Below are 13,877 nucleotides of genomic sequence, written 5' to 3' on the forward strand. Positions count from 1 at the left end.
GGACGCCATTAGCCGCTAAGCAATAGCGGCTAATCGGCTAACTGGTCTTAAAAAAACTAACAAAGTTTTACATCCGCTGATATAAATTCACATCGATCAAGCGGATAACCTCTCAGACGGAAACAAAGTGTCCACTTAATGATTTTCAACCTTAGAATACAGTTAGATTTAGTACAACAATGGTTAGCCAGTGAAGCTTTAGCCTAGCTTTCATTAACACTTACACGCATAGCCAATTAACCATCATTTTCGGTGAGGTGTCCGCTGGAAGTGTGTGTGATAATGCCAGTGATTAAGCAACAGTAGTCCATACGGTCCAAAAAACAGTTAAAACCAGTTTTTCATTTTAATCTTTCTCCTCGGACGTTCGTTGTCAATGAGAACAAAAACAGGAAGTGTTGTAGGACATCTTCCTTGCCATTTTAATTTGTTGAACAGTTGTGTGAGCTGCTGCCATCTGTTGGGGATATAGTATCGTTTGCACTTGGTGTTGCAGCCATTTGTTGGCAAGGTAAATAAAATCACATCTTAGTTGGTTTGAAAAAAAACAATAGGTTTATATTCCTAGAAATGATTGGGTGCTTAAAATAAAGAAATTTAAGTAAGTAAGCAAGTAAGTAAGTAATGTTTATTTATATAGCACCTTTCACAGACAAGGGAAGTCACAAAGTGCTTCACAAAAGGCAAACATAGATAAAAAATTCTGTGAAAAATACAATTTACATCACAATAAAATACAAAATAAAATAAATAAAATAAAAATAAAATAAAATAAAACACTAAGACACACACAGTGGTCATAAAACAGCCCTCTCACTATTATGGTTTGACTGCCTGGAGAAACAGATGGGTTTTAAGTTTCCTCTTAAAAACATCAAACAGAGTCCAGTGAATGAAGAGACAAAGGGAGATCATTCCAGAGCCTCGGCACAACGGCTTGGAAAGAGCGATCTCCTCGGGTCTTAAAGGGGCCCCCAGAAGGTTCTCGTAAATTTAATTAATAAAATAAATAAATGAGTGGGTGCTAAAAATTAAAATTAAGAAATTGAATCAAATGAAATAAAAATAAGGACTAATAAATAAAAATAAAATAATAATATTAATAATAAAAATAAAAAAGATGGCACTGGGAAAAAGTGTAATATAAGGACCTCCTTAACTGGAGGTACAGTATTTGAGAGAGCTAAAAAGGAAAAGAGGAAAGAATTAGAGAGCAGGTAACAGCTAAAACAACAGAAGAGGAATGTGATGAACCACTAATAGGTGCAGAGAGAAGTCGTTATTGTGGGATTCTTAAATGGTTTATAGAGAATTTAAAAAAAAAAATTTATAAATGTTTTATAAAGACATTACACATTTCGTTATTAATAATTATTAAGCCATGGTATGTTCTTACCAGTGAGTAGCTAATAAAAAGAATACTTTATAAATGTTTTACAAGTAGTTATTTAAGCATTTACTTACACTTTATAAATGCTTTACTAATGCTTTATAGCGTGGAGTTAATATAAAGTGTAACTATATATGCTGATGTATATAGTAAGTCCCTTCAGCTGCTCCCTTGTTTGCACTCGCGGTCACCACAGCAAATCCAGTTATGTAATGTGTGATTGTCTTATATAGTGATATAAGACCTTTAGAAACTGTTATAAATACAACTGTCATAATTTCTGTTAAAACATGAAAACAGTTGTTTATATACACAAATTCTAGAAATAATTCATCGAAAAATAAATGTATAAGCTTTAACAATAATATTTGTCATCCACTTGTACTGGGGCTTAATAAATCACTTTCTAGATTGATTCACTGTGCCAAGATTCAGTGTGCCCCGGTTTCCCCTACACAATGATGCTCTAAGTTTATTCCATAAATACTGAATTTCTGAATGGGTTTTTTGTTTGTTTGTTTGTTTGTTTGTTTGTTTCATTTTTTGAAAAGTAGTGTAATGTATGTATAAGAGTTGCCAGAATAAAAGGTGTTACTATTCAGTGAAATACGAGGTCTGTCCAAAAAGTAACGGACCTTTTTATTTTTTTTCTAAAACTATATGGATTTGACTCACGTGTGATTGCATCAGCCAAGCTTGAACCTTCGTGCGCATGCGTGAGTTTTTTCACGCCTGTCGGTTGTGTCATTCGCCTGTGGGCAGGTTTTGAGTGAGCACTGGTCTACCCCCCTCGTCAGATCTTTATTGTCAGTGAAACGGCAGAGCGACTGCCACTTTGCTCCATGAAATTTTTTTCAGAAACTGTTAGAGACAGCCAGTTGGGAACCATTCGAAAGATTCTGATGGATTTCGGTGAAGATTCCGTCGGCGTCACACGGATTAAGGATTAAGGAGTGTTAAAACCTTTTTAAAGACGGCCCACAGCGGTGGAGGGCGCGTGGCGCACCGAGCGGCCATCGACAGGCTGGAACGAGCAGATCATTTCTAAACTGAATGCTGTGTTGATCCGGGACATCGTGTGACTACCACAGAAATGGCAAGAGAGCTGGACATAGCACTTTTGCAGCACATTCCACTGTTACAGGAGATTTTGTAATGACGTGTGGAGGATTTCGCGCGTCGGCACGGAGCCGCTCATGGCGCACAACAAAAAAAAACACCTCCATGTTGGAAACCATTCAGAAGATTCAGACGGCTTTCGATGGCTTTTCAGTCAAGTGAGTATCCGAGAAATTGTGTAACAGCTGGACATGCCACAACATGTCCTGTGAGACTTCCAACACGGAGGTGTTTTTTTTGTTGCGCGCCATGAGCGGCACCATGCCGACGCGCGAAATCCTCCGCGCGTCTTTCATTACAAAATCTCCTGTAACAGTGGAATGTGCCACAAAAGTGCTATGTCCAGCTCTCTTGCCATTTCTGTGGTAGTCACACAATGTCCCGAATCAACACAGTGTTCAGTTTAGAAATGATCTGGTTGTTCCAGCCTGTGCGCTCCGTGCAGGCTGTGCGCTCCGAGCCTGCCCAGCCTGCGCGCTCCGAGGGCACGCAGCTCCGTGCCGTCTTTAAAAAGGTTTTAACAGTCCTTAATCCATGTGACGCCGACAGAATCTTCACCGAAATCCATCTGAATCTTTCAAATGGTTTCCAACTGGCTGTCTCTAACAGTTTCTGAAAAAAATTTCATGGAGCAAAGCGGCAGTCACTCAGCCATTTCACTGACAATAAAAGTCTGACGAGGGGGGTGGACCAGTGCTCACTCAAAGCCTGCCCACAGGCGAATGACGCAACCGACAGGCGTGAAAAAACTCACGCATGCACACGAAGGTTCAAGCTTGGCTGATGCAATCACACGTGAGTCAAATCCATATAGTTTTAGAAAAAAATAAAAAGGTCCGTTACTTTTTGGACAGACCTCGTACGGTTGTTTGTTTGTTTGTTTGTTAATCTGCTGATGTGGAGAAACCTTCGATTTGTCTGTGTCCAACTGGGATAGCACAATAGTGAACAGGATTAAATGAGGCAATTGTGGTTTCTCATTTCTGTACTCGTCTTGTACCTACTGACAAAATGCTCATCAGGTATGTTATACTTAAAACTTAATTAAAAGCCTGCATAGTACTTCACTTTAATGAGTCTTAACATGTTGGAAATCAGTCCCCTGTGAGGTTTATTGGCAGCCTCGCTTACTTTGTTGTTGGCATGATAACGTAGCTCCTGTGCTATCCATTGGCAGGACTCAGCCTGGTGGAGGACTACCCATATGAACCAGAAGAGAGGGGCTCTGACTACGTTCGTCTGGCCTCCATCGCTGCAGGTGAGTGTGCGAGATGCCACTGCCACAAATATCTGTCTGTTGATGCAGCAGAAACAGAGTTGCTCTGACAAACGCAATCAAATATTTAAGGTAACAAGCCAAGTAGGCCCCAACCAAGTTATGTGTGAGAGAAAGAGTAAGTGGAGACATTAATCAGCATTATTTTTGACGGAGGAGTACGGCAGCAAGGCGGGTGGGATGGCAACGTGTTTGAGGAGTGGCAGCCTACAATTTGCTTCGGTATTGCCTGGGAGCCTGTGGGTAAACCGCAGGGCTGGAATGTGCTGCTGTTAGCCTCCGAGGCACTCATTAATTACCTATTTACTTGGATGCAGCCGGAAGCAGGAGGTGGGGGTGCGGGCAGAAAGAGAGTGAGAATGTGCAGACAGAAATGTGGAAAGAGTCAAGGAGAGAAAGACTGCATGCACACCAACAAATGGTCAATTATTTTTTCCTTTGGACGCTACGCAAAGTCAAGTGTTTTGTTTTTGCCGTCGGCAGTCATACTATAGATGAGTGATGCAGAGATGGAGAGACTGTGAGACTTAAATAATGGCTGAAATGAACTGATTAGTATGGAAGGTGTTCAGGCACGCCGCATAGTGTGATAAATGTCCAACACAACAAAAAGTTTAATAAGTGCAAAACCACAGCTGAAGGGAAAGTTACAACTTAATTTTAAAATTCTGCCACAGCTTGTTATCCTGAACTAAAGCAGTGTTTATGACAATTACTGAGGAACAAAAGGCAGAAAGTGTCCAATATCGGCCCATCACAATAGAAAATGAAGTAAAAACTGTACAGTTTTCTAGTATATGCAGTATTACATAAGTGTTGTAACGTCAAGTGAATTTTGTCTATTTTATGACAGAATGAAGTATACTAATGCTGCATTTACACATAGGCAGGACACGTTACAAATGTCATAATTGCGTCATTCTTGGCACATTCCTGACATTTTTAATGTGACTTAGCGCTCTGAATAGGTTTCTTAATATTGCGTGTTGGTTCGTGACATTCATGATTTTCGTGGAGCATGATTTTGGCTGTCAAAAAATCTTCCACAAATGTCACGCACCACCCTCATTTCGCCTCATATCATGGAGGTCTCATCTGAGCGTGTTGATCCATCTTGATTAGTGGTAATCCTTAATAGAGCATGACAGTGTTCTCTGACGTGCAAACAATTAAACCCTGCTGCACCACATTCAGTTTTATTGCTGCATTATGGTGAAGAAGGACAGTGACGCCAAGTCGGCTAAAAGTTTTGTTCCGATGCTCATCAGTGCACTTCTGCAGGTGTTCCACCTGCTGCTGCTGCGCCTGATGTTTAGGAAAATGCGCAACATGAGAGCTACGTGGAGCCATATTTCTGGCTCTCCCGTTACACTGAGCGCGAATGAGGCCAAATCCCAGCCGAATAACAACTTGAACCACACTCAGCAAGTGTCAAGGTGCATTCAGAAACAGCATTCACAGAGCAGTCGAACAGGCGGGCACAGTCATGTGGCTGCCCCAGATGTCAGAATCCTTGTCACACTAGAAGCCGAATGTGCCCAAATGCCGACCGAATGAAAATTCGACTGCCATTCAGCCAAAGTCACGGTGCAGTCAAACACCTGGGACAGCTATCTGAGTGCACACCAAACAGTCGGGCGCATTCATGTGCCAGGTAAAATGTAGCGCACATGCTCACCACTGTCCAGGTGCATTAGAGCTGGGGAAAGCTCATACGGTGGTTGAAGTGCAGTCCGATTGCAGTCTGACTGCGTTCTAAATGTTCTGATGGCTGTTGAAACACTCTGATTGTGTACGAGGATAAATCTCCATGGTCACGTCTGGCGCATCCTATCGGCATGTCCCAATTGTGGCATAGATGAGCCGTATGTACACCTCCACTGGATCCCGTTCAGGCAGCATAAACGAAATATTATGTGCAATGTCTGTGGCATGCATTCATCTTGTGAACCAGACATGAACATTGCACAATCGAGCCGAAAGCACCATGTGTCACTGCATGTCAGAGCTTGCACATCTGAACGGGCTGTTATACCTATAATAAACTTTATATTACAGATACATTGTCATTCCCTCTCATGTATGTGAAACAATATGATCATCACAGCTGTAACACGATGTGCAGGTGTGCCATGCTGCGCTGCTGGCCTGCGGCGAGTTGATGCATTTCTCAGGCTCGGTGCGGCACAACACAACACAGCTGAAAGGAATATGACAGCTGTAATACACCTATCTTGACATGAACAGCATGTATCTCTGTAGATGGCCACCATGAGCTGCAAACATCAGCTTTCAAATGCCTCATCCACCATGAAATATAATTCCCCTATGGTGCGATGCCCCACTGTGCGTCACGGCACGTGACACGCGATTGCAAGCTTCACACAGTTCAAATCATTGACTTATTGCCAGGACACACATGTGAACCATAGTGTGGTCAGCTCATGGATGTAATATCCTGGAGAGAAGAAAGGCGTGGGGCTCTCTCATCTGCTGGAACTGCTACACATGCGTGAGCACCAATCACCTGACCGCACCACGGGTCCTGCGTTGGGATCCCTCATCTGAATGAACCACTGCACCTGCGTGAGCTCCAGGCACCTGACCGCTCTGCGGGTCTTGTGTGATTCTCCCTCATCTGATCGAACCGCTGTGTGTGTGTGTGAGGCTGGATCAAATGATCGCTCAGCTACGTGTGTGTGTGCTCATAAACAGCTGATCACTTTGCTGTCCTGTGCATGTGCCCATCTGGACAGCGCATGCTGCTGTCTGCCAAATCGCTGATTCCCTTTAGGGTAAGGGAAAGAGAGAGAAAGGGGGCACGCGTGCAACCGGGGGGGGGCATGCGGCCACTGATGTGTTAATGTCAGGACCTTACCTTTTCTCTGGTTTCCATATTTTATTCAATATATGGACTGAAGTGTATCATACAGGGTCCCCTGATCATGGGTTTATTGCACTGCACGGCAGACTGGTGGCTATTACCGGAAATATCGCTATGGGTGTGCACGTTGGTGATCAGATGTTGTCCGTAACATTGTGGTTACACACATCACATGCACTACAGTGATACAATAGTCAGGAGACCCTGATTTACATGTAATAAGTCCATGGGCTGGATGTTATGCGAAACCCAGCAGTGTGACACCCCAGATCCTCAAAAGAGCAGGCCACAGTGCTCCTGCCACACCCCTCCCCTTGCTTGCCTTTCACCCAGACCTCAGGTAGCGATCAGACCGCACACGTACAGGTGTAGTCTGCAGCAATCTGCTGGCATAGTGGGGTTTCGTGCTGTGTTGTGGCTGCATCTGACCTGCACTCTGGGCATCCGTACTGTGTTCTGGCCACAGTCGACCTGACATTGGGAGCTGCTGCACACCGAATATGCGTGACTCATTCAAGGCGACTTCGCCACACATTCTAAATAACAACTAAATAAATAACATTCTAAATAACAACTAAATAACAGTCTGGGGTAAGAGCTGGATGTTGGCAGGGGAAGATCCAGGCTTTCAGTGACTTCTTGGACTCAGGCATGACAGGCGTATTTGCATTTGGTGAAAGTGTGAAACTTGTAGAGAAAATCGCTTATCTTGGCATTGAGATTCATGCATTCATGTCTCTGAATCCACGGCCTTTGAGATTGAGAAATGACTGAGAAGAGCCTACGGAGTCACGGACAGACGTGTTTGGAGATGGCCCAAATCTTTATGGTGCTAGTGCTTCCTGTCACTTTAGGTAACTGATTAGCACCAGCCACCTAAGGCGACAGTGAGATGTATTTGGTACTCGGTCTCTTCAAAGGACCCTTGCGTATCACTGAAATGACTTTCTGTCAAAACAACAGCTACAGAGTGAGAATCAGATGGGGAGTATCATTTGCACTGACATGAAATGTCAACTGACATTTTGGCCTTGTAGTGTGTTTCTCTGTGCTTAATCCAGCATGCAGATGCCTCAGTGTTGAGAACCCAGAGGCTGCAGAAGGCCAAGGGGGCCACCTACATTACACCTAGCTAAGGCAGATTGATGGTTACTTTCAAGAGGTGGGGATGGGCCAGTTGTCTGCCTGGGTGTTTGCCATCCAGGACTTAAGGTGGTTCCGTAATGTAGTGGATGCATGATGTGTGGCACCAGCACATGTTCCCAGACCTGAACTGACAATAGTGCAGCAGATAACAGAATATTTACAGAGGAATCTTTCAAATAGTGAAACAAGCACCAAAGTCAGCACAAATGCTCCTTTGCTCTTTTGAAAAAAAGTGATTGGCCACCTGAATTTTCAATACGCAACACAGGGGTCAATTGAAGAATTACACAGCGGCCAAAAAAAAGATGCTCGAATCATATTGAAAACTATACCACATCATTTGTCTGATCATAAATATTCCAAAAAGGTGTAATTTGGACTATCTGTGACTGATTGTTCTGGAGTTATGGTTGCTCCAATTTTGGTAAAAGGTGGTGCAAATTATTGGTTGAGCCAATAGGATTAATAAATGGACTCCAAAGTAAAAGTCAAACAGTGTCGACGCCCATTGGATTCTATAACATGTGACATAATGTGATAACTAAGGGCCCCTTCACACATACAAATTTGCATGCCTCGTACACCTGTTGCTACAACTATTTGCGCACACCAGCGGCTGAAAGACGATGTACGCTGTATGAGCCCATCGAACCCTCTCGTGGCAGATGTTGGCCAAATTCCAGCTGACACACATGAACATCTAACACCGCTCGCTTGGCACTTAGAAAATGTGTGGCCATTCCCACTATCATCAAAAAACAGCCAGCAGACGATCACTGTTGAGCTGGATGTGAAATTTGTCTAAGTGCCCCACAAGTGTGGCTTCGCAAAACAGCAATACACGTGAGGTGACAGAGCGTCGGCTCCTCCTGCACACACATGCCGTGCGTGTGAATCGCGCGTGTGTTGTGCTCCCCTCCATCCATAACATGTGGTGCCGGGGGGTGGGAGCGCACTTGCATGAGCTCTTGATACGATATATACAGATGGTGTGTTGGTGTATGCGCTGAACTGACAAGGGGTGTGTCCACCCACAGTGATCTGTGATTCTCTGATTTCTGGATCTGTGGTTCTGGATGTCACGTCTGGGAAACACGTACCGTGTTTGGATGGACAAAAACTTTCAGCTGTCCACTGTGACGCACACGTGTGTATGCTTCATGTGGACATACATAAAAATATATATCGCTGTTACGATTTGCTGCAGCGAGAGCGTGAACGGTGCACACATTAATATGCTGCCCCAGGTGACAATAGAGCATCAGATCATAGCACACGCAGCAGGCGATCTGACTGTCCACATGGACACACACCCGGGGCCGGCTGGACACACTGGACCAGTAGATGTGGACATAATAACAGCACTGTTACTGCTTCATTAATATAATTTCATGACTGTACATCTGTGACCATGGGTCATCTACAGAGGAACAGACAGTTCATACTTGATAAGAGGATGTGTGTTTTTATGGTGTGATTTTTTTTTTTAATATGTCCATCTCATTGTTGATTTCAGGCATTTCCCACAAGTGCAGGTTTGAGTCCTGTTTTGCCGTAAATTCGACCAAATTTGCACTATGTGTGAAGGGGCGCAAGACCACATTAAATGAACCAATCATTTGCCTCACTTTTTACCAAAATTAGAGCAACTTTAACTTTTGACCCCTGTACAAACTGATATTGAACTTTGTCACCATCTTTGCTGTTTTTATCCCATAACTCCATAACATCCAGTCACAGATAGCCAAAACTATACCTTTTTGTTTGGAATTTGTGTGCTCAGACAAATAATGTGGTATAGTTTCATTATGATTGGAATATTTTTTAATTTTGATCCCAGTATAATTCTTCAATTGACGTGGCGACGGACGCATCACCATCGCCCGGGGTGTCACTCTGCTTTCGCTGTGAAGATTTCCCCAGTGCGTCATCAAATATAGGAGGAGCTTCCATTCCGCTTGCCGGCTCTGGTCAGTCAGTCAAGTTAACATGACGGACCTTGATCACACGGTATCATCATTTGCTGCAGGAGCTGCGTATGGATGACGGCCGCTTTCAGTGGTCCTTCCGCCTCTGCAGGACCCAGTTTGAGGACCAACTGTCCCGTTCATGCGCGCACATGTCAAGAATTAAAAAAAATAAACCTCCAGTGCTTGCTGTGGGGCTGCTCCTCGCTCTTCCCCAAAAAACTCTGTCATAATTGTGTTTAGAAATCAGTCACCATTTGTTTTATTATACATCTGTATAGTTAATAAGTAAAAGAATCTCCACAGACGATTTGCTCGCACGCGCACGTAAAAAAAAAAGAAAAAACCTCCACTCCCCTGCTGTGAGGCTGCTGCTTGCTCCAAAAACTCTCTTAATTGTGAAATAAAGGACAAAAGAGACATAAGTCCTGCTCACAGGCTGCTACCAGAGACAGGACATTTTCACATCTTCAGTCAAACTCCAGACATCTCCACGTCACTACATATTCAGTCCCTGATTGGTCATCGCAGCGCGACAAGACGAAAAAGTTCAGATTTTTCAACTTGGGGAGGAGGGCAACGCGACGTGATGCAACGTAATATCGCGCCACAAATGCACCAATCGCTCAAAATCGCGTCGCGCTGCGTGATTTGGCGCCAAAACGTGTCCTTACATAGGGATTACATGGCAACCTGTCGCTGCTGTCGCTTGCGTTGCGCCCGGTGTGAACACGGCATTAGGAGTATGTGTGCCAATTTTGGTGCTTGTTTCCAGAAATGAATGATTGTTACAGTTATCTGCTCCACTATAAGGACAGATGGGATTAGGAATGAGCCTATCAGAGTGAAAGCAGTTGTTGAAGAGATCTTAGAGACAAACGTATCGAGGTGAAATTGAGATGGTTTGGAGATGTGCAAAGAAGGCAACTGGAGTATATCAAAAGGATGGTGAAGAGGAAGAGCAAAGAGGAGGTTTATGGACGTGGTGAGGGATGACATGTTGGTGTGACAGAAAGGAGCAGCTGAAAAATGAAAAAGACTCATAATGCTTTCTTCTATTTATTTCTGTGTCCACCCAGCATCCATTGCACCAGCTGATCACCCATCACTGACTGGCTGAAACACACTCACAGTCACCCCTAATGACAATTTACAGCCAACAGTTAGCCTAATTTCCATGTTTTGTGACTGTGGAAGGACCCAGAAAAATCACACACACACCCGAGGAGACCTTTCATTTTACACTTCAGTGAAAAACACAGTTTTTCCCCCTATTATTATCAACTTGCTTAATCATACATCATGTCACCTGTTCATTTATTTATTTATTTATTTATTGTTTTTTTTTTTTATGATGCCATCTTTTTTGACAACACTGAAGTACAGCAGCTGCATTGTACAAATGCCTTGTAAATTGTTCCTCCACAGGAGGTTAAAGGTAACATCCGTGCCATGCATCTCGACAAGTCGCCTGCCAAAACAACACAGATGTGATTAATGGTTGTTTTTCTACCCTTACAGCATCTCTCCCTCAAACAGAATAATGATCTTCTTCAGAAACATAAGCCAGAGTCACAATTCATCATATTTTTAGGAATATTTAATAGTATTTTATCTTGTGAATTCAATGAAGGAATGTTTATTCTCTTGTAACTTATACCTACTTTGTATAGTTAAATGGACGTAATATTAAACACCTTCATAATTACAGTTTAACATCTACAATCTGCATTTTTAGGGTTTTGCAGTCTTTATTTTTTGGAAAGTTGGCACTTTAAGGAATGATATTGTGCAAAATTATTTTAATTGACTACTATAGTTTCAGTAAATATGTTTTCTGAATTCAGACTTGAATGTAATGGATGTCACAAACGTCCATATTTGACCTATAGTTTGCTCTGTGAGACCTTATGAGGCATGTCCACAGTGTTTGGGAGAAAGATACTGCTCTGCCCTTCCCATTCATTTCTGAGAGGAAGGCTGCCAGGCAACAGCTTCTTTACATGGAACACAGTGTGCACACAGAAACAGCTTATTTCTTACAGACCTGAGACTGATGGGACACATCCTAAATCCTAATTTGTCTCACTTTTGTGATGTAGTCGGGATGTGTAATTAAAAGAACATGTATCAACTGACAACTTAATATTGCATGCTCATGTTTGTTAATGCTGCGTTTACACATAACAACGACAAGTCACGAATGCCCCGAATCATCACATTCTTGGCCGCTGATCACGAATGTGATGATTCGGGGCAGAGGCGTCAGGTGTCGTCAGGAACTGCTGCAACCTGTTACCACACACACATTACGATAAATGGCACGTGTTGCTGGAGAATTATCAGGAACCATGACGCACGGTCAAGAATAGTGTTCTGTGTTGTTGCGCACTATTGTGCGTAACAGCGCATCGTTAAGTTCTGTCACACTGTGAACGAGGTAAAGTGTCTCCACACACACACCCATATTCATCCAACCAAATTCAGATCGCTCCAGTTTTTCAGAAGAACTTTGTGACTGCATGCGTAGTTGAGCTCTGTGCCATGGAGTAGTGCAGAGAGGAGGAGACGGACAGAGCCAGATGTGTGGCTTCATGCGGCTCTTGTCTGGCGCATTTTCCCAAACATCAGGCACACGCAGCAGATGGAACACCTGCAAGAGCACGCTGAAGAACACTGAAATTAGACTTTTAGCCGACTTGGTGTCAGCAATCAAACTGAATGCGGTGCAGCAGGGTTTAATTGTGCGCACGCTTCTTCCTCCGCCGGACTGGAGGAGGTGCAGAGATGTCTGGCTGCACGTGAGGCTCCTCTCGCTCCTGTGGTTCCTCTGGCTCAGACTCGTTCTCCCGCTCATCAGTTACAACAGCAGGTGGAACACCTGCAGGAGCGTCCTGAGGACCTTCAGCAGGAACTGTGGAACAACATTTGGAGCCAAGTTTAATTGTGCGCACGTGACAGAAAACTGATTTGTCGTGGCACGCAGTGAAATGTGATGCCGCGTTACAAGTCATGTCAAAACTTGACAGTTTCCATGTCACTTCGTAATTACGCGTGACAGTTTGGACTCCAAGAACCATCACAGGAACCACTACGAACGTAGTCACGTTCTACAGTATTAAGGATTAATACTTATCAAGACGGATCAATACGCTCAGTTGCGACCTCCACGACGTGAGACGAAATGAGGGTGGTGTGTGACATTCGTGGAAGACTTTTTGACAGGCAAAAACATGCTCCACGAATATCAAGAATATCACACACCAACACGCACTATTAAGAAACCTATTCAGATGCGTTAAGTCACATTAATAATCTCAGGAATGTGTCACGAATGACAGAAAAATGACATTCGTAACGTGTCTTGGTCATGTGTAAACGGACCCAGCGCCACGAGTGGGCGTTTGGGGGCGACGCCCCCTCATGTCATCAACCTCACCCCCTCAGATGTTAGAGTTATCAAAAAATAAAAAGAAAAAAGAAAGAAAAAGAAATACTTGAAAATATAGCAAAATATTAGTTATTCAATAATATCATGTACGAGGTCTCTTAGATAATAAACCGACCCTTTTATTTTTTTTTTTAACTATATGGATTTGAATGACATGCGATTCCACCAATCATGCCTGAACCCCTCGTGCGCATGCGTGAGTTTTTTCACGCGTGTCGGTGACGTCATTTCCCTGTGGGCAGGCCTTGAGTGAGATGTGGTCCCGCCCTCTCGGCTGAATTCCTTTGTTTCACACGCTGCTCGAGACGGCGCGCGTTGCTTTATCAAAAATTTTTCTGGACCTGTGAGGAATATCCGAGTGGACACTATTCGAGAAATTAAGATGGTTTTCTGTGAAAAGTTTAACGGCTGATGAGAGATTATGGGGTGTTTCTGTCGGTGTAAGGACTTCCCACGGAGCGGGACGTCCTGCAGCGCTTCCAGGCACTGTCGTCGGCCTGTTTCGAGCTTAAAACATCCTAATTTAAGGCTTAATTCACCCAGGACATCGTGAGAGAACAGAGAAGATTCAGAAGAGGCCGGCATGAGGAATTTATGCGGACATTCCACTGTTTAAGGACATTTTTTTAATGAAAGACGTACGC

General features: G+C 43.6%; 1 protein-coding gene across 1 annotated transcript in view; it reads left to right on the plus strand.

The window, feature by feature from the left end:
• The window catches only part of gfra4a (GDNF family receptor alpha 4a), a 526,172-nt gene that overhangs the window by 387,595 nt on the left and 124,700 nt on the right, over nucleotides 1–13,877 (plus strand). Inside the window, exon 3 of the mRNA XM_034194878.1 lies at nucleotides 3,687–3,767. Coding sequence (XP_034050769.1) covers nucleotides 3,687–3,767 — 81 coding nt within the window. The remainder of the gene's footprint in view (nucleotides 1–3,686; nucleotides 3,768–13,877) is intronic.

This window comes from Thalassophryne amazonica, chromosome 19 (assembly GCF_902500255.1).
Source record: "Thalassophryne amazonica chromosome 19, fThaAma1.1, whole genome shotgun sequence".
Classification (NCBI taxonomy): Eukaryota; Metazoa; Chordata; class Actinopteri; order Batrachoidiformes; family Batrachoididae; genus Thalassophryne; species Thalassophryne amazonica.